Source organism: Rhinopithecus roxellana, chromosome 2 (assembly GCF_007565055.1).
Source record: "Rhinopithecus roxellana isolate Shanxi Qingling chromosome 2, ASM756505v1, whole genome shotgun sequence".
Classification (NCBI taxonomy): Eukaryota; Metazoa; Chordata; class Mammalia; order Primates; family Cercopithecidae; genus Rhinopithecus; species Rhinopithecus roxellana.
The window spans coordinates 11,599,610-11,621,481 of NC_044550.1; the positions used below are offsets into that span (position 1 = coordinate 11,599,610).

The 21,872-nt window shown below is 38.4% G+C and overlaps 1 protein-coding gene across 1 annotated transcript in view; it reads left to right on the forward strand.

The window, feature by feature from the left end:
- The window catches only part of MTTP (microsomal triglyceride transfer protein), a 54,679-nt gene extending 40,771 nt beyond the window's left edge, over positions 1 to 13,908 (forward strand). The window contains exons 16-18 of the mRNA XM_010371637.2: positions 8,572 to 8,696; positions 10,653 to 10,823; positions 12,593 to 13,908. Coding sequence (XP_010369939.2) covers positions 8,572 to 8,696; positions 10,653 to 10,823; positions 12,593 to 12,764 — 468 coding nt within the window. The 3' untranslated portion in view covers positions 12,765 to 13,908. The remainder of the gene's footprint in view (positions 1 to 8,571; positions 8,697 to 10,652; positions 10,824 to 12,592) is intronic.
- The last annotated feature ends 7,964 nt before the right edge of the window (positions 13,909 to 21,872 follow it).

The following is a 21,872-nucleotide window of genomic DNA, read 5'->3' on the forward strand; positions in this document are numbered from 1 at the left end:
GAAAATTCCTCTTTGTACATACACACTCTTCTATTGTCCCTTTGTGTAAAGAGGTGGACTTTTCCCAGAAATCCAAGGCACTCCTCATAACCCACCTTGCAATGGAAATGCTCTCACCCCACAAAAGGTGCATTGTCTAACACCCATGAAATGGCCTTTTCGATGGCACTTGGTGTATTTTGCCTTCCTTTTTTTTTTTTTTTTTTTTTGTAGTTTCACGTTTAATCCTCATAATAACCCTGTGAATTTGGCATCATTGTCCTCATTTTACAAGATAAATACATTTGAGAGAGGATACATAAATTTTCTTTTTTTCTTTTATTATACTTTAAGTTCTAGGGTACCTGTGCATAACGTGCAGGTTTGTTACATATGTATACTTGTGCCATGTTGGTGTGCTGTATCCATCAACTCGTCAGCACCCATCAATTCATTATTTATATCATGTGTAACTCCCAATGCAATCCCTCCCCCCTCCCCCCTCCCCATGATAGTCCCCAGTGTGTGATGTTCCATTCCTGAGTCCAAGTGATCTCATTGTTCAATTCCCACCTATGAGTGAGACCATGCGGTGTTTGGTTTTCAGTTCTTGTGACAGTTTGCTAAGAATGATGGTTTCCAGCTGCATCCATGTCCCTACAAAGGACGCAACTCATCCTTTTTTATGGCTGCATAGTATTCCATGGTGTATGTGTGCCACATTTTCTTAATCCAGTCTGTCACAGATGGACATTTGGGTTGATTCCAAGTCTTTGCTATTGTGAATAGTGCCGCAATAAACATACGTGTGCATGTGTCTTTGTAGTAGAATAATTTATAATCCTTTGGGTATATACCCAGTAGTGGGATGGCTGGGTCATATGGTACATCTGGTTCTAGATCCTTGAGGAAATGCCATACTGTTTTCCATAATGGTTGAACTAGTTTACAATCCCACCAACAGTGTAAAAGTGTTCCTATTTCTCCACATCCTCTCCAACACCTGTTATTTCCTGACTTTTTAATGATTGCCGTTCTAACTGGTGTGAGATGGTATCTCATTGTGGTTTTGATTTGCATTTCTCTGATGGCGAGTGATGATGAGCATTTTTTCATGTGTCTGTTGGCTGTATGAATGTCTTCTTTTGAGAAATGTCTGTTCATATCCTTTGCCCACTTTTTGATGGGGTTGTTTGTTTTTTTTCTTGTATATTTGTTTGAGTTCTTTGTAGATGCTGGATATTAGCCCTTTGTCAGATGAGTAGATTGCAAAAATTTTCTCCCATTCTGTAGGTTGCCTGTTCACTCTGATGGTAGTTTCTTTTGCTGTGCAGAAGCTCTTTAGTTTAATTAAATCCCATTTGTCAATTTTGGCTTTTGCTGCCATTGCTTTTGGTGTTTTAGACATGAAGTCCTTGCACATGCCTATTTCCTGAATGGTACTACCTAGATTTTCTTCTAGGGTTTTTATGGTATTAGCTCTAACATTTAAGTCTCTAATCTATCTTGAATTAATCTTCGTATAAGGAGTAAGGAAAGGATCCAGTTTCAGCTTTCTACTTAATGGCTAGCCAATTTTCCCAGCACCATTTATTAAATAGGGAATCCTTTCCCCATTTCTTGTTTCTCTCTGGTTTGTCAAAGATCAGATGGCTGTAGATGTGTGGTATTATTTCCGAGGACTCTGTTCTGTTCCATTGGTCTATATCTCTGTTTTGGTACCAGTACCATGCTGTTTTGGTTACTGTAGCCTTGTAGTATAGTTTGAAGTCAGGTAGCGTGACGCCTCCGGCTTTGTCCTTTTGACTTAGGATTGTCTTGACAATGTGGGCTCTTTTTTGGTTCCATATGAACTTTCAAGCAGTTTTTTCCAATTCTGTGAAGAAACTCATTGGTAGCTTGATGGGGATGGCATTGAATCTATAAATAACCTTGGGCAGTATGGCCATTTTCACGATATTGATTCTTCCTATCCATGAGCATGGTATGTTCTTCCATTTGTTTGTGTCCTCTTTGATTTCACTGAGCAGTGGTTTGTAGTTCTCCTTGAAGAGGTCCTTTACATCCCTTGTAAGTTGGATTCCTAGGTATTTGATTCTCTTTGAAGCAATTGTGAATGGAAGTTCATTCCTGATTTGGCTCTCTGTTTGTCTGTTACTGGTGTATAAGAATGCTTGTGATTTTTGCACATTAATTTTGTATCCTGAGACTTTGCTGAAGTTGCTTATCAGCTTAAGGAGATTTTGGGCTGAGACAATGGGGTTTTCTAAATATACAATCATGTCATCTGCAAGCAGGGACAATTTGACTTCTTCTTTTCCTAACTGGATACCCTTCATTTCTTTCTCTTGCCTGATTGCCCTAGCCAGAACTTCCAACACTATGTTGAATAGGAGTGGTGAGAGAGGGCATCCCTGTCTTGTGCCAGTTTTCAAAGGGAATTTTTCCAGTTTTTGCCCATTCAGTATGGTATTAGCTGTGGGTTTGTCATAAATAGCTCTTATTATTTTGAGGTACGTTCCATCAATACTGAATTTATTGAGCGTTTTTAGCATGAAGGGCTGTTGAATTTTGTCAAAAGCCTTTTCTGCATCTATTGAGATAATCATGTGGTTCTTGTCTTTGGTTCTGTTTATATGCTGGATTACGTTTATTGATTTGCAAATGTTGAACCAGCCTTGCATCCCAGGGATGAAGCCCACTTGATCATGGTGGATAAGCTTTTTGATGTGCTGCTGAATCCGGTTTGCCAGTATTTTATTGAGGATTTTTGCATCAATGTTCATCAGGGATATTGGTCTAAAATTCTCTTTTTTTGTTGTGTCTCTGCCAGGCTTTGGTGTCAGGATGATGTTGGCTTCATAAAATGAGTTAGGGAGGATTCCCTCTTTTTCTATTGATTGGAATAGTTTCAGAAGGAATGGTACCAGCTCCTCCTTGTACCTCTGGTAGAATTCAGCTGTGAATCCATCTGGTCCTGGACTTTTTTTGGTGGGTAGGCTATTAATTGTTGCCTCGATTTCAGAGCCTGCTATTGGTCTATTCAGGGATTCAACTTCTTCCTGGTTTAGCCTTGGAAGAGTGTAAGTGTCCAGGAAATTATCCATTTCTTCTAGATTTTCTAGTTGATTTGTGTAGAGGTGTTTATAGTATTCTCTGATGGTAGTTTGTATTTCTGTGGGGTCCGTGGTGATATCCCCTTTATCATTTTTTATTGCGTCTATTTGATTCCTCTCTCTTTTCTTCTTTATTAGTCTTGCTAGTGGTCTGTCAATTTTGTTGATCTTTTCAAAAAACCAACTCCTGGATTCATTGATTTTTTGGAGGGTTTTTGTGTCTCTATCTCCTTCAGTTCTGCTCTAATCTTAGTGATTTCTTGCCTTCTGCTAGCTTTTGAATGTGTTTGCTCTTGCCTCTCTATTTCTTTTAATTGTGATGTTAGAGTGTCAATTTTAGATCTTTCCTGCTTTCTCTTGTGGGCATTTAGTGCTATAAATTTCCCTCTACACACACTGCTTTAAATGTGTCCCAGAGATTCTGGTATGTTGTATCTTTGTTCTCATTGATTTCAAAGAACATCTTTCTTTCTGCCTTCATTTCGTTATGTACCCAGTAGTCATTCAGGAGCAGGTTGTTCAGTTTCCATGTAGTTGAGCAGTTTCGATTGAGTTTCTTAGTCCTGAGTTCTAGTTTGAGTGCATTGTGGTCTGAGAGACAGTTTGTTATAATTTCTGTTCTTTTACATTTGCTGAGGAGTGCTTTACTTCCAATTATGTGGTCAATTTTGGAATAAGTGCGATGTGGTGCTGAGAAGAATGTATATTCTGTTGATTTGGGGTGGAGAGTTCTATAGATGTCTATTAGGTCCTCTTGGTGCAGAGATGAGTTCAATTCCTGGATATTCTTGTTAACTTTCTGTCTCGTTGATCTGTCTAATGTTGACAGTGGAGTGTTGAAGTCTCCCATTATTATTGTATTGGAGTCTAAGTCTCTTTGTAAGTCTCTAAGGGCTTTCTTTATGAATCTGGGTGCTCCTGTATTGGGTGCATATATATTTAGGATAATTAGCTCTTCCTGTTGAATTGATCCCTTTACCATTATGTAATGGCCTTCTTTGTCTCTTTTGATCTTTGATGGTTTAAAGTCTGTTTTATCAGAGAATAGAATTGCAACCCCTGCTTTTTTTTTGTTCTCCATTTGCTTGGTAGATCTTCCTCCATCCCTTTATTTTGAGCCTATGTATGTCTCTGCAAGTGAGATGGGTCTCCTGAATACAGCAGACTGATGGGTCTTGACTCTTTATCCAGTTTGCCAGTCTGTGTCTTTTAATTGGATCATTTAGTCCATTTACATTTAAGGTTAATATTGCTATGTGTGAACTTGATCCCGCCATTATAATATTAACTGGTTATTTTGCTTGTTAGTTGATGCAGTTTCTTCCTAGCCTTGATGGTCTTTACATTTTGGCATGTTTTTGCAATGGCTGGTACCGGTTGTTCCTTTCCATGTTTAGTGCTTCCTTCAGGGTCTCTTGTAAGGCAGGCCTGGTGGTGACAAAATCTCTAAGCGTATGCTTATCTGTAAAGGATTTTATTTCTCCTTCACTTATGAAACTTAGTTTGGCTGGATATGAAATTCTGGGTTTAAAATTCTTTTCTTTAAGAACGTTGAATATTGGCCCCCACTCTCTTCTGGCTTGTAGAGTTTCTGCCGAGAGATCTACTGTTAGTCTGATGGGCTTCCCTTTGTGGGTAACCCGACCTTTCTCTCTGGCTGCCCTTAAGACTTTTTCCTTCATTTCAACTTTGGTGAATCTGGCAATTATGTGTCTTGGAGTTGCTCTTCTGGAGGAGTATCTTTGTGGCGTTCTCTGTGTTTCCTGAATTTGAATGTTGGCCTGCCCTACTAGGTTGGGGAAGTTCTCCTGGATGATATCCTGAAGAGTGTTTTCCAACTTGGTTCCATTTTCCCCCTCACTTTCAGGCACCCCAATCAGACGTAGATTTGGTCTTTTTACATAATCCCATACTTCTTGCAGGCTTTGTTCATTTCTTTTTCTTCTTTTTTCTTTTGGTTTCTCTTCTCGCTTCATTTCATTCATTTGATCCTCAATCGCTGATACTCTTTCTTCCAGTTGATCGAGTCGGTTACTGAAGCTTGTGCATTTGTCACATATTTCTCGTGTCATGGTTTTCATCTCTGTCATTTCATTTATGACCTTCTCTGCATTAATTAGTCTAGCTGTCAATTCTTCCACTCTTTTTTCAAGATTTTTAGTTTCTTTGCCCTGGGTACGTAATTCCTCCTTTAGCTCTGAGAAGTTTGATGGACTGAAGCCTTCTTCTCTCATCTCATCAAAGTCATTCTCTGACCAGCTTTGATCCGTTGCTGGCGATGGGCTGCGCTCCTTTGCAGGGGGAGATGCGCTCTTATTTTTTGAATTTCCAGCTTTTCTGCCCTGCTTTTTCCCCATCTTTGTGGTTTTATCTGTCTCTGGTCTTTGATGATGGTAACGTACTGATGGGGTTTTGGTATAGGTGTCCTTCCTGTTTGATAGTTTTCCTTCTGACAGTCAGGACCCTCAGCTGTAGGTCTGTTGGAGATTGCTTGAGGTCCACTCCAGACCCTGTTTGCCTGGGTATCAGTAGCAGAGGTTGCAGAAGATAGAACATTGCTGAACAGCGAGTGTACCTGTCTGATTCTTCCTTTGGAAGCTTCCTCTCAGGGGTGTACTCCACCCTGTGAGGTGTGGGGTGTCAGACTGCCCCTAGTGGGGGATGTCTCCCAGTGAGGCTACTCAGGGGTCAGTGACCCACTTGAGCAGGCAGTCTGTCCCTTCTCAGATCTCAACCTTGGTGTTGGGAGATCCACTGCTCTCTTCAAAGCTGTCAGACAGAGTCGTTCAGGTCTGTACAGGCCTCTACTGCTTCCCCTTTTGTTGTTTAGCTGTGCCCTGTCCCCAGAGGTGGAGTCTACAGAGACAGGCAGGTTTCCTTGAGCTGCTGTGAGCTCCACCCAGTTGGAGCTTCCCAGCGGCTTTGTTTACCTACTTAAGCCTCAGCAATGGCGGGCGCCCCTTCCCCAGCCTCGCTGCTGGCTTGCGGTTAGATCGCAGACTGCTGTGCTAGCAATGAGGGAGGCTCCGTGGCCGTGGTACCCTCCCAGCCAGGTGTGGGATATATTCTCCTGGTGTGCCCGTTTGCTTAAAGCGCAGTATTGGGGTGAGAGTTACCCGATTTTCCAGGTGTTGTGTGTCTCAGTTCCCCTGGCTAGGAAAAGGGATTCCCTTCCCCCTTGTACTTCCCAGGTGAGGCGATGCCTCGCCCTGCTTCAGCTCTCGCTGGTCGGGCTGCAGCAGCTGACCAGCACCGATTGTCCGGCACTCCCTAGTGAGATGACCCCAGTACCTCAGTTGAAAATGCAGAAATCACCAGTCTTCTGTGTCGGTCGTGCTGGGAGTTGGAGACTGGAGCTGTTCCTATTCGGCCATCTTGCTCCCGTTCCCGCCTTCCATTTAATATATGGTTGGTGGGAAGGTCAAGGTCCACATCACAGGGCTCTGCTGGACTGGGTAGATGATCAAGATTATAATTTTCAAATTAGGAAGAGAGAAAAAGATGCAAAGAAAGGAATACTTCTGAGGCGAGGCACACCATAGCTTTCATTTGGGAACAATCACGTTTGCATACACATACAGAACTCTCATATTTTGGTCCCGTAGTTCACAGGCATAGGTGAAAATGTGGGTATGACTATTGTGGTTTCCTCAGGATAGTTTGCATCCATCACATTAGTTATAATGCCTGAGGCAACCCCTTCATCCCTTGCAGCCATATTTTGTTCTATACCAAATGTCTCTTTAAGTATCCTTAGGGCTATGTCCTAATGTGTCCTGAGCATGGCACTGAGAATCTCATGCTTCCATCAAAGAGTGTCCTTCATACTGAAAATAGCTTCATGCCACAACCATACTTTTTTAGTACACCTGGTTGTAAACCAAGTCCTTTGCCTGGGATTTTTTGTCACCTTTTTTTGGAAAGTGGAGAGAACTCAAGGAGATCAACACAATCCTTTCTAGAAAATGAAATCATGGCAGTTATAGTTGGCAAATGCATGACTTGTTTGGTCTGAGTAGGGCAGTTACATAAAGAAGTTAGTCATCCTGCCGGTTGCCAGGAATTTAAGATCTTTAGAGGAATATCAAAATTAAGAATACTGAGTCTTTTTCTCAAAATCATTATCACTTTCAGCACTGTCCCCAGGCAATCTGATTCCAATCCAGCTAAAAAGTTTTGTGCCAACATCACCTCAACTAATGTACATGAAAAAAAAAAAAATGCAAGTCTTAAAGGCTAAATGCAGGCAAACTTCACAAAACAATGGGTTTCAGACAACGACAAAATTGCTCAAGATGGACCATGTTTGTAAATAATTACTGTCCCTCTGAAAAATGCTACTGAGTTCATGTTGAACTTGACCATTAACTCAATGTCATTTCAAATGTCAAACAGCAGCATATTAAGGCTTAGTTAAATTGCTTTGCCTTCTTTTTCTAGTTGGATGTAAGCAATTCCTGGAACTTGTATACAGTTGGCCTCTCTATAACCACTGGTTCCTCATCAAATTCAACCAACCCCAGATAAAAAATATTTGAAAAAAAAAAAACCCGAACAATAAAATATAGCAAAATGACAGTAAATATTAATATAATTTTTAAAATACAGCATAGCAGCAACATAGCATTTACATTGTATTAGATATTATAAGTAATCTAGAGAAGATTTAAAGTGTTTGGGAGAATGGGTATAGGTTACATGCAAATACTATGCCTTTTTATATAAGGGACTTGAGCACCCTTGGCTTTTATTATACTCGGGGCTGGGCAAAGGTAGTCCTGTAACAAGTTCCCCTTGGAAACTAACGGACAAACACACTCCACCGGGAGTTTTAAAACTTGTCTGTTATTTTCTAGCAGGATGCAGTTGACTGTATTTGACACAGCACATAACTAGAGAAGTGCTGAGGGACCTCGAGAGATCACCTGATCCAAACCTCCTTCTCTTACTTCCCTGGACAAAAAGCCACAGCTAGATTTCTGATGGAGATGACGTCATTTTCCTTAGCTCAAAAGTTTCCAAATTTAGGTGGATCAGAATCATACAAGGGCTTGTTAAAACATAGACTGCTAAACCCCATCCTCAGATTTTCTAATTTAATAAGTATGGAGGGGAGCTGATAATCTGTACTTCAAACCAGTTCCCAGGCACAGCTAATGCTGTTCCTCACAGAAACACACTTTGAGAACCATTGTTCCTTTCAAAGTGTAGCAATGATTGAAGGAAAACATCCTTCTTAATTGGCACTTCATTACTCTGGTGTTTTAATTTACTAATTAATTTAGCAAATCAACAGAGTCTACTTCTGGTGATCAAGATTAGGACAGCATGTTTCCAAGCCTAGAGAAAGACTCCAACATCAACACAATTCAAATGGAATTATCTACAGTAGGAGGTCAAATGTGCCATTGGAAAGGGGGTTAACTAAATTGTAATTATTATTTTTATAACTATTATGGTTTTTTTCTTCTTCTAGGAACTTCAGTTACAATCTGGACTAAAAGCCAATATAGAGGTCCAGGGTGGCCTAGCTATTGATATTTCAGGTGCAATGGAGTTTAGCTTGTGGTATCGTGAGTCTAAAACCCGAGTGAAAAATAGGTAAGTGTTTATGCATTATACATTTATGAATTACATATAATACTATATGCAGAGAACTTCAGAAATATGTTTTGGGAATTAACCTTCTGACTTTTCAAAATCTATGCTTTCTATTTGTAATCATAAAATGATAGAGTTGGAACTGATCACAGGAAGTTATTCTGTCCATAGCTTCTTATGAGCACGTCAGTACCTAACACGACTCAGCCAACAATTTTCCTGTTTTTAAAGACATACATAGACAGAATGCCCTGTGAATCAGATGTTCATCTTCTTTTGGTGTTTCACCAAAAGAAGAAATTTTACTTTAAGGCAAACTTTCCTCTTTTGTTGTCTTCAATGGAGAAAAATAAAGAAGATAATTTCATCTGTGCAGAAACTAAGTATTAAACGTTAGGAGTCCTTAAGTCTTTTCATCAGCATTCCTTTTTCTAAATAAAATAGTCTAATCTCCTTTAATTTTTCTAATCTACCTGTGAGATTTAATGAAAGTGTTTTACTTTGAGCATGAAACAATGTCTTTGAACTAGTGTGAAGATGAAAATTATTAGTCTTCTTTTGTTACAGAATTTTTAAAAAGGAAATAGAAATGCAACCTATTTTTACTTTTTTAATATTTAAAAACACACTCAGGCAAAAGTGAGATATGTGATAAAATCAAATTTTTGATTCATTTTGAACTATGGAAGAAGGAACTGAGAGCAATCAAACAGTAGTACATTTAATGTGAAGTGTGACCCACAGTGTTACTAAAAGGAACCACAGAATGAAAAATGACACTGGTCATCAAAGGGTTCAGCAATATAATTTAGGGCTTCCCACATAATCAGTCATCTTTCACCTCTTTCCAAAGTACTTTCTAGACAGAAGTTTTTCCAAATGAAATGGAATTGAATTCTTTGTAAAGAGAAATCAACAACAGCAACAACAACAAAAAGTAATTTGGATTTTTTTCTAAAGAACACAGTATCCTTAAGAATCTCCATTAGCCATAGTGTAACCAATCTGTCTTCCATTTCCACTTGTTCATTTGAAAAAATATCTTTTAAGCCTTTGCTGAATATAGGACATCAGAAAGTACTCTAAGTGATTCAGGGATTAAAACAACCTGTGACCTACTTTTACACTGATCATAATAGCAGCAGGGGTTTTAATTTGCACAGCAAAAATTAATACGCCTGTCAAAAAATATGGGCATAGAACTCTGATTTAATTGTGAAAATAATTTATCACAGTTTGATTTAAAGTCCACAATTAAATTAAAGTAGAGGTAAACCATCTGTTGAAATTATTTATCCTTTTCATTGTTATCCAAGGCACACTCCCAGCCAGTGCAATCTGTTTATCCAGTTCTTAAAGGACCCACCATATTCGTTCCTCCTGGGACCTACTTACTGTACATGCCCCACTGTAAGAATGATTTTTTGTAACACAATATTTTTTTTCAAATATCTTGGCAACCAAGAGCTTACACCTCTAGAGATTCTTTGGGGAAGGTAATGAAATGGAATTAAAAAGCTGCCTAGAAGCCAACAGAGAGATAGTTAACAAAAACTATAAACATCAATTATCTTCTTGGTGAGTTTAGACTCCCTTTTAATATAACTTGAGTATTTCTGACCTCCTAAGAGGACTGGGTTCCAAGAATGTTTTCATTTTGGTCTTTGTTATGCCAATACAAAACAATGTAGTATCTTATAGGCACTCCCCACATCTGCAACTGAAGGCAGGGGAGAGCTCAGGGGAAGGGCAAATCTTCCCTGCCCAATATCTGAGACTCACCAGGCCCTGGTTACCAGCAGAACTCTGAGCACATCCAGGTCACTTCTGAATCCCTTAAGTGTCTTCTTCCAGTCACTGGCATCATAAGTTCAGATCCTGTAAAATTATAGCTGTTAGTCCAATTCCATTAAATATAATATGAACAGTTTTTTTCTTTTTTTCTCAAATATTTAGGGTGACTGTGGTAATAACTACTGACATCACAGTAGACTCCTCTTTTGTGAAAGCTGGCTTGGAAACCAGTACAGAAACAGAAGGAGGCCTGGAGTTTATCTCCACAGTACAGTTTTCTCAGTACCCATTCTTAGTTTGCATGCAGATGGACAAGGATGAAGCTCCATTCAGGTAAGATACAGCATTCAGGTAATGTTCCAGGACCATCACCAGTGCACCAGGAACTTGCATTCAATCTAGAACATTCAGTTTCAGAATTAAAAGGAAACAGTAGAAACTCAGTGAAAGATGAATTTTCTTTAAATGAGTAGAAGAATAATTGATAAGGCCAAAAAAAAAGTCAGTTTCTGGGGTACCAAAAAAATCTAATGACTAGTTCATTTGTTTCTGGAGATAGTATCATATTCTAATCCAGAAACAATTTATCAAGGAAAGAAAGGCCTATGATTTACCATAGGAGTTGCCACATAGTTTCATAAAAAAAAATCAGGTACACATTTACTTTCTGATATCTTCACAATAAACTGCTGGACAGAATATTTCAAATAAAACACCTGGCAATCCATTTACCATCTTTAAGGGCAAAAATGAATTTGCAGTTATTAAGTATTCCATATAACAGCAACTTGACCCTGTTTAAGTTTTGGCTCAAGTTTCAGAGTTTGAGATTCTGAATTTTTTTAAATAATGCTTTTGGTAGAATTGTTAGTGTTTTAAAATATAAAGATGTAATTTCCATGTAACTTTATGCTATGTCATTTGAATTTTGTAACCATTATTTGTACCAGTACTATCACACAGAGCTAGAATGCTTTGGGTCTAGGTAGCACTGACCCTTTCATAGTAGTTGACCTACACTAACTATAAGGATCATTTGTAGACTTAAAACAGCAAGCCACATCTTACATCATCTCCTTTGATAAGTAGGCCAAATCGAGCATCTTCATTATTTTACTGACATTTCATGATTCATATTAAAAAATGCATCAATTATATAAATGTAAACATGAATGGGCTGTATTTTCACAGAATAAAATATTGCGCATTATAGTAAACCTATTAAGCTGTCACTAACTTACATTAACTTACATCTAGAATAAACCTCCACAAATGCATTAAAAAAAGCCAACCTTCTAATGGTTGAAATGCAGTGACCACCAACCCACCCACATGATTAATTGGTTTGGTTCCACATTTCCCTTGGGCCAGAGCTCTTGGAATGTTTCTCTGTCCACATTCTCTGCTTAAATCCAGCAGGGTTTGCCTGTTACTCAAAAAGAGAGTGCTCCCAAGGTGGGACTTCTGGAATGAAGGGTAAGACACAGCACAGCATGCAAAGCGTAACAGCATCACCAAAAAGCTGAAAGGAATTTAGTCTTTCATTCTAGAAAACTGTATGGCAGGACTCCCATATCCCAGGCATTTGAAGTGTTTCTGTTGATATAAAAAGAAATGAGGCCGGGAGCGGTGGCTCACGCCTGTAATCCCACCACTTTGGGAGGCCGAGACAGGTGAATCACGAGGTCAGGAGATCCAGACCATCCTGGCTAACACGGTGAAACCCCGTCTCTACTAAAAATACAAAAAAAAAAAAAAATTACCCGGGCATGGTGGCGGGCGCCTGTAGTCCCAGCTACTCGGGAGGCCAAGGCAGGAGAATGGCGTGAACCTGGGAGGCGGAGCTTGCAGTGAGCCGAGATCACCCACTGCACTCCAGCCTGGGCGACACAGCGAGACTCTGTCTCAAAAAAAAAAACAAAGAAAGAAAGAAAGAAATGAGAAGAAAGTCACCCATTCATGGAGTAGCCTTTGACACTCATATCCTTTCTCAAATTGCTTTGGAACAGAAACTTCAAGTATACATTCAGTAACTTGGCTGGAGAGGTGTAGGGTGACTTAACTGTGTGTGTAATTCTGTTACTCTTGCTGTTGTTGTACAGGCAATTCGAGAAAAAGTACGAAAGGCTGTCCACAGGCAGAGGTTATGTCTCTCAGAAAAGAAAAGAAAGCGTGTTAGCAGGATGTGAATTCCCGCTCCATCAAGAGAACTCGGAGATGTGCAAAGTGGTGTTTGCCCCTCAGCCAGATAGTACTTCCAGCGGATGGTTTTGAAACTGACCTGTGATATTTTACTTGAATTTGTCTCCCCGAAAGGGACACGATGTGACATGACTAAGTACTTGCTCTCTGAGAGCACAGCGTTTACATATTTACCTGTATTTAAGATTTTTGTAAAAAACTACAAAAAACTGCAGTTTGATCAAATTTGGGTATATGCAGTATGCTACCCACAGTGTCATTTTGTATCGTCATGTGACACTTTCAACAACATTCTTAGTTTTCTTGTACGTCTCTCAAATCCCATTTGGTACAGTGAGAACAGTTATTCTCTAAGAGGAAACTAGTGTTTGTTAAAAACAAAAACAAAAACAAAACCACACAAGGAGAACCTAATTTTGTTTCAACAATTTTTGATCAATGTATATGAAGCCCTTGATAAGACTTCCTTAAGCATGACAGGAAATCTAAACATGTTCCCTAATCAGAAAAAAAAAAAAAAAAAAGTAAGAAACAAACCATTTTTTTTTCTCTTTTTTGGAGTTGGCGGCTTGGGGAGAAGGGACAAGACTTTTAAAAGACTTATTCGCCAACTTCAAGAATTAATATTTATGTCTCTGTTATTGTTAGTTTTATTAAGCCTTAAGGTGGAAGGAACATAGAAATAATATCTCATCTTTCTGCTGACCATGTAGTGAGGTTGCTCCAAAGACATTCAGATCTCTACCTCCAGCCCTGCAAAAATATTGGACTTAGCACAGAGGAATCAGAAAAATTAATTTCAGAAACTCCCTTTGATTTTTCTTTTGCTGTGGCTTTTTAAGACTGTATTGTGATACACTCTCCTCTAAGGGACATCCTCATATATTAATCATTTTATCTCAACTTTTTGGGGGTGAGAGCTCTAGTTCACTTAACTGTAATCTGCACAATAGCTAGGATGACTAAGAGAACATTGCTTCAAGAAACGGATTTCCAAAATATGAAATCAAGAAAACAATGTCTTTATTTGCATGAATTAAAAGAGCCATGTTGAACATTCGCAAATATTTATTAATAAACAAATGTGGTGATAAACCCAAAACAAATGACAGGTGCTTATTTTCCACTAAACACACACACATGAAATAAAAGTTTAGCTAGCCCACTATTTGTTGTAAATTGAAAATGAAGTGTGATAAAATAAATATATAGAAATAATATTGAATCCCTTTTGTCTTTCATTACTTCCAACACCATATTTCTCATTTCTGCCACTTTCTGAGTCTAGACACATACACAGCTAAGCCTCTGCAGCAATATAGGTCAGGCCAGGTTCTCTAGATGGGAGACCAGACCCATTTGAAAAATGGGCCACTGAAAATATCAGCAGCCAAAACCTCTTAAGGACCTGTGAGCTTGAAAACATGCCATAACCCCAATTTTCATAAAGCTCTGGATTGGCCCCTTTACTCTCATGTTACTATAAAGGAAGAAAGGAATCAGAAACTAAGGTGGTGGGTGGAACATGGTAGGTGGTAGCATCAGCCTTGGGGAAACCACTTTGTAAAGATGCTGACATCGCAGGGAAAGTGAGTTGGTCTAGGGTTCTAAGCTGAATATGCTGTGGACTCAGGCGCTTCAGCCCTGTGAGGTTTAACAAAACACAGCCAGCTCTGCGAAATGTAATCATTTACCTAACAGTGACGACTGTGGTGCCCTGAATGTTAGTGTTTGGCCATTTCCCAACTGTTTACTGGGCTGCTGAGCCAAGTATCTGCCCACCCAGTGGAGAATGGACGATCCTGAGCAACTCTAACATGCTCCAAAGAAACAAGAAAGCAGCAGCATAGGACAAACAGTAACTCCTTTGTAGATAAACAAGACAGAAAATGAAGAGGGGTAGAGTGACAGTCCACATTTGAAAATAAGATAGTATTGGAGCCAGAAAAATAACTTTAAACCTCATTTGCAGTCCTCTAGTTCTGACTACTTCTCCATTACAAATGTCAGCATACAGACACATTTGTCTTCTGAAAAGACGTCTATTTGGGAATTGTATAGCCCCCTAATGCGAATCTCCAGGCCTCTGTCCAGTCAGGTCTTTCCTGCAAGCCTTAAGGTTAGCCTGGCCTCTTTTCTTCTGTGAAGTGTTGCTGTCATTCCCTGGCTCATGTTGCAGTCCTGCCTGTGACAAGTTGCTCCCTGCTTCTCTGAACTGACCACCTTCAAGTAAATGTTAAAGCTAACACTTCCTGAGTGCGTATTATATACAAGGTATTTTAAAGCATTTTCCACATATTAATTTAATCTTCACAAAAACTATATTTAACAGGTAGCATTATTTCCGTATTATAGATCAGCACTAAGAGAAATATGAGTCACATAAGTAATTTGGAATTTCTAGTAGCCACTTTAAAAATGTAAACCAAAATAGGTGAAATAAACTGTAATAATATATTTTATTTAACCCACAATATCCAAAGTATTATCATATCAATAGGTAATTAATATAAAAAATTATTAATGGGAAGCTTTACTTTTGGGGGAAGATTAGATCTTCAAAATGTAGTATATATCTTGTATATAAAGCACATCTCAATTTGGATGAGACACATTTCAAGTGTTCAGTAGATGCATGTGGCTAGAAGCTGCTATGTTGAATAGTACAACATTGGGCACACAAGACATTTAATTTTCCCCACAGAAGACACTTTCTGACTTAGAAAGTGAAAGAACAGGACTCAAATATAAGTAGTTTCACCTCAGAACCTGCTCTCTGAACCCACTATAGGATATTTCCCACATGCTTTCCGTTTTAAAGATTTGCTGCTAAACAAATACAGACAGTAGTTTATGAAAATGACAAACATGTGATAGCAGCTATAAAGCTAAGAGTTGTTGCCCCGCCTCCTTTTTTTTTTGAGACGGAGTCACGCTCTGTCACCCAGGCTGGAGTGCAGTGGCTTGATCTTGGCTCACTGCAATCTCTTCCTCCCAGGTTCATGCCATTCTCCTGCCTCAGCCTCCCGAGTAGCTGGGACTACAGGTACCCGCCACCACGCCCGGCTAATTTTTTGTATTTTTAGTAGAGACAGGGGTCTCATCGCGTTAGCCAGGATGGTCTCGATCTCCTGACCTTGTGATCCGCCCGCCTCAGCCTCCCAAAGTGCTGGGATTATAGGCGTGAGCCACCACACCTGACAGAGTTGTTGCCCTTTCTCTGTGGTTGTTCAGTCTCCTCCTCTGATGGAATCAGAAGCCCACCATAATCAACTGTAGAATGTTTCCATCATTCCAAAAAGAAACCTGTACCCTTTAGCTACCACCTCCAATGTACCCATCTCTCAGCCCTAGGAAATCACTAGCCTACTTTCTGTGTCTGTAGATTCATTCTGGACAATTCGTATAAATGCAATCATATATACTATGTAGTCTTTTGTGACTGACTTCTTTCACTTAGCATTGTGTTTCAAGTTTCTTACACATTGTAGCATGTATTAGCACTTTATTCTTTTTCATGGTCAAATAATGTTTCACTATACAGTCATGCCATGTGTTTATCCACTCATTAGTTAATGGACATTCAGTTTGTTTCCACCTTCCGGATATTACGAATAATTCTGCTGTGAACATTTGTGTACAAACTTTTTGGTGGGCATATATTTACATTTCTGTGAACTTAGCAGTAGAATTGGTGAGTCAAATGATAACACTATATTTAACTTTTTGAGAACTTGCCAGAATTTTCTCCAATGTGACTGAACCATTTTACATTCCCACCAGCAATGTATAAGGGTTCTGATATTTCCATTCTCACCAACAGTTATTAATATCCTTCTTTTTTATTATAGTCATCTTAGTGGGTGTGAAGTTATCACTATATTTTGAATAAATAAAAAAAAAGTATTTGGCTTGAATAAATAAAAAAAATTATTTGGCAGCCCACACCTGTAATCCCAGCACTTTGGGAGGCCAAGGTGGGATGATGGCTTGAGGCCGGGAGTTTGAGACCAGCCTGAGCAACATAGGAAGAACCTCATCTCTACAAAAAAATAAAAATAAAAAAATTAGCAGGGCTTGGTGGCACATGCCTGTAGTCCCAGCTACTTAAAGGCTGAGGTGGGAGGATCATGCGAGCCCAGGATGTTGAGGCTGCAGTGAGTCATGATGGTGCCAATGCACTCTAGCCTGAATGACAGAGCAAGACCCTGTCTCAAAAAAAAAAAAAAAAAAAAAAAAAGATTCAAGTCCTTGCCCTTTTTAAAATTGAATATTTTTCCTTTTATTATTGAATTGTAAGAATTATTTATATATTTTCAGTATAAGTCCCTTATCACATACATAATTTGCAAAAACCTTCTCTTGTTCTGTTGGTGTCTTCACTTCCTTGATGATGGCCTTAGAAGTGCAAGAGTTTGTAATTTTGGTGAGATACAATTTATCTATACTTTTTCTTTTTTGTTTGTTTGTTCTTTTGGTGTAATATCTAAGAAACCATTGCCAAATCCAAAGTCACAAAGATTTAATCCTATGTTTTCTTGTAAGGACTTCATATTTTAGCTCTTAAATTAGTCCATTATGGTTAATTTTTTATATAATATGAAGTAGAGGGTTAAAATTTATTCCTTTGTGTATGGATTTCCAGTCATCCCATCATTGACTGCTGAAAAACAACTCTGTCCTCATTGAATTATTTTGGCGTCCACAAACATGAAGGTTCATTTCTGGATTGTTAGTTTTATTCCATTAATCTCTATGTTGATCTTTATGCCAGTACCACACTGCCTTGATTACTGGTGCTTCGTAGTAAGTTTTGTACTTGTGAAGTGTGAATTGCATATTTTGTTCTTTTTAAAGATTATTTTGGCAATTCTGAGTCCCTTAAGTTTTCATATGAATTTTAGGATTAGCCTGTTGATTTCCACAAAGCCAGTTTGGATTCAAATGGAGATTGTGTTGAACCTGTGCATCAAAAATTAATTATATTGTCTCCAGGTCCATGAACATGAAACATCTTTTCGTTTACACACATCTTGAATTTCTTTCAACAGTGTTTTGTAATTTTCAGAGTATAAGCTTTACACTATTTTTGTTAAATTTATTTCAAATGTTTTATTCTTTTTGATGCTATTCTGAATATATTTGTTTTGTTTCATTTTTTGATTGCTCATTGCAAGTATATAAAAATATAGTTTATTTTTGTATAATATATTGCTCACGTAAAAATTAAATTATGTTGCAACACTGCTGACCTCATTTATTCATTCTATATCTTTTGGTAATAGATTCTTTAGAATTTTCTACATAAAGAATAATGTCATTTTTGAATAGACATAGTTTTACTTCTTTCTTTCCCATCTGACTTTTTTTTTTTCTTGACTAATTGCCCTGCAAGAACCTTCAGCACAATCTTGAATAGAAGCGGTGAGAGTAGACATACTAAAGATGATAATGCTGGTAAAAAAGGTGGTGGTGTTGATAACAGTGACAGACACTAATAACCACGGGACGTGAAAGGAAGGCCCAAATCATTTGGCAGTAGCTCTGGTTCTATTTTCACTAAGTAATATACAGTTGTTCCTTGGTGTCTGTGGAGGATTGGTTCCAGGACCCCTGTGGATACTAAAATCTGTAGATGCTCAATCCCTTACATAAAATGGCATAGTATTTGCATATAACCTACACGTGCTTGCATATGCTTTAAAGCATCTCTAGATTACTTATAATACCTAATACAATGTCTAAACATCACTTCATTCACATGGCTTCAACTCAGTAGTCAATGTGGTGCAAATTCAAATTTCGCTTTTTGAAACTTCATAAATTTTTTTTCTGTATATGTTTGATTCTCAGTTAGTTGAATCTATCCATAGATGGAGAACTTATGAATATGAAGTGCTGTAAGTTCTGCTGTGCTTGAAAATTAATAAATGCTTATTTGAACGTTTAAAACACTTTCAAGATAGTCTAGATGCCCGACTGCACAGAGAAGAGATACACAACTTGAGGTGCCTTTCTCAGCACTAAGAATATGTTTGAGATTCAGACTGGTCGAAGCTTCAGTGTTCCTTGTCAATTTAGTCCTCCCCCAGAAGGAAGTGTGGAGACAAAGGGAATAGGACAGGGAGACCTGGCTTAGAAATCCAGTTCCACTACCTGCTGGATCTTGGGCATGGGACTCAACCTATCTGCCATTTCCAAAATGGGTATTATAATCTCTATTTCACTGTGTTGTTTTAAGGATTCGTGGAGATTATGCATGTGAAGCATACTGCCCAGCACATACTTGGTAGCATTTGGTTAATATTTTTAATTTTGGAGATGTAGTGAGCAATATCTTATAACTGATAAGTTTTAATAAAAAGGAGTTTGTTTGCACTTTATTTCTACCTCCTCCTTACAGGTAGTTGGAGAGCATAGTAGTCATTTTCTCTCTAACTCTCCAGAATTGGTGCAGAATGGCATGAAAATCTTTCCCATGCAGATTCCAGGAAGGTGGGAGGCAGGGGGTTGCAGCAGTGAGGAGATTTGGAGTAAGATACTCCTGCATACATGAAATCTCACCTCTTGTTCTTACTGTTGCTAGATAAACCTTCAAACCTCTCAGCTTCCACATTGGGAATATGAGCAGCACCTCGTAGGTTGTTGCGAGGATGAAGTAAGGTAATAAGCAAGTTCCTGGTACATAACAAGCATTTAATAAGTACTCATTAATATTAACTTTTCATGTGCAGTCTTATACAATTTCTGAGTAAAGCAACATTTTATGTTCTGACTCAATGGAGTGAATCTATTTGCTGGACTTTCATCCATGAACATCATAAGTTTTGGAATGGCAACCAGTTTTGTTTGTTTACTCATCATGAAAACACTACTTTCACATTATAAAAAATTATTCTTCCATTTTCTAAAAACATGACTTTCGTCCATTTCTCTGCATACCTAAATTGACCTCAGATTTCACTGATCCTTTCTTTGCACTTTTTTTTTTTTTTTTTTGCTTTTGTCCTCTGTAAATATGATAATTACCCAGAGGAAAGAATAAGTCTTTTCACCAGGGGGCATGGAATGAATCTAAAATTCATCCACAAAATAAGAAAGTTCTAGTAGAAAGTTTCTGGAGAAAATCTTAAAAGAACTCTACATCATAAGTAAAATGGATAGGATTTTTGAGAGGAAAGAAAATACCAGAAGACATCACTCCAGCTCAGTCATTCTTCTTTAGGACTTGAGCTGAATGTCATATCTATGTTTAAACTTCTACCTATTCTCAGTCTTCATCTTCCTTAACATCAGTTTCTCCTTCCATGTCAAGGCCCCTGTAAGAAATGGGGTTTTTGCATGAAACTGAAACTGGGTAATTTGAGGAGAGCTCAATAAACTCCATAAAGATGTGGGCAGGATATAAAAAAGCCACAAGGGATGATGTAGCTCCTTGAGGCTCCTAACAACAGGGATCCCAAAAAGTCAATGGAGGAAGTGGTTATTGGCACCCATGGGATATAAACTGTGTGGAGCTGTGGCCTTGGGTAGAGGAATGCATCCACCCTCACCATCTCCACTGGGTGGAAACTAGGGAAACTCTGTTTTCACTTTCTTTCATCTCTCTGTCTTCTGTTGATGGTACCCCTTAGCTGAACCAGCCAGGAGCCAGAGGGCAATAGTGCCCTATTAATCCAAACTATATACAAAGCAGGTAGAAATAGTCAAGAGCAGGGTGGAGGGGAAAATGAAATAAATCCAGCCAAGCTTATATGATGAGTCCTTCTCTACAACTTGTTAATTTATTTAATCATTTGTCTTATGCAATATGGGAACATCTGTTAGAATCAAGAAACGTGTTAGTTTTTTTTTTTTTAAAAAGGCAAGATATGCTGCTTTTATCTCAAAAAACTCAGTGAAGTGAGGGAAGCAATACAACTAAAAATAATTTAGTTCAATAAAACAAGTGTAGAAGAAACATATTCAAAATCCTAATGGAGCATAAAGAGAAAAAAGATAAAGAAAACATCATTGAGGAGGTGATATTTGAATTAGGCTACATGGTTCCTTTACTTCAACCCCAGCTGCTACTTAACCAACTGCTATTTTACTTTAACTGTTTATCAGCTTCCATTACTGTCCATGACATCTAAGACCCCAGCATAGAGTCAGGTCTGTTGGTCTTCAGCTTGAGTGTACAGAGAAATAATCTGCAGTCTCACAGAGCCTGCTGTAAAAATTGCAATTATATTTGATGAGAGTAGAAAAGAAGATGAATATTTAGATTGATAAAAATTCCGCTGATGGAGTTATATTAGCTAATCATTTGCCTCCTATCCTGGGATTATAGTTAGTCTAGAATGATGTTAGTAATCCTTTGCTACCTTCCTATTCATAAAAGCTTAATTTATTCATAGTTAACTGGAACATGATGTAAATCTGTAAACTATTTTCACCCTTCTATTTTTAATAGAAAGATTCCTGCCATAATCATCTAGGATTACATGTAAAAGTGTGGACATTCTCTTTCCAGAATAGGCTTTAGTTATAAACTGATTTCCTTTGTTAGTGAAAATCAGTCAATGCTATTTGGTTTGGGGGTACCTATCTTTTTAAAACACATCTCCCACTCAGTTTGCCTGAAGATTAACCATGTAAACAGTTATGGAGTAAAATTTCAGGGTGCAATGAATCTTTCAAATTGCCAAGATACACAGAGATGCTTAAAGGTAGAGACGCTCTCATATATTCCTCAAATGGTGAAACCTCGTCTCTTCTCAAAATACAAAAACTTGCAGGGTGGTGGGCGCCTGTAATCCCAGCTACTTGGGAGGCTGAGACAAGAGAATCGCTTGAACCCAGAAGGTGGAGGTTGCCGTGAGCCAAGATCATGCCACTGAACTCCACACTCCAGCCTGAGTGAGACTCTGTCAAAAAAAAAAAAAAAGGAAGCAGACGTTTGATCTTTAATGAGATCTGAAAGAGTTATGGTAAATACAAAGCACTTGTTAGATGAGCAGACAATTCCCAATAATTAACATTACTTAACATGCCTAAACAAAGTTTTCTCTACCTTTATTATTTAGCAAACATTTTATATTACATTTGTTAAGTGTCATGTACTGCTCTAGGCCCTTTACAGGCATTAAATCAATTCCTTCTCATAACAACCCTACCAAGTAGGAACTATTATTATAC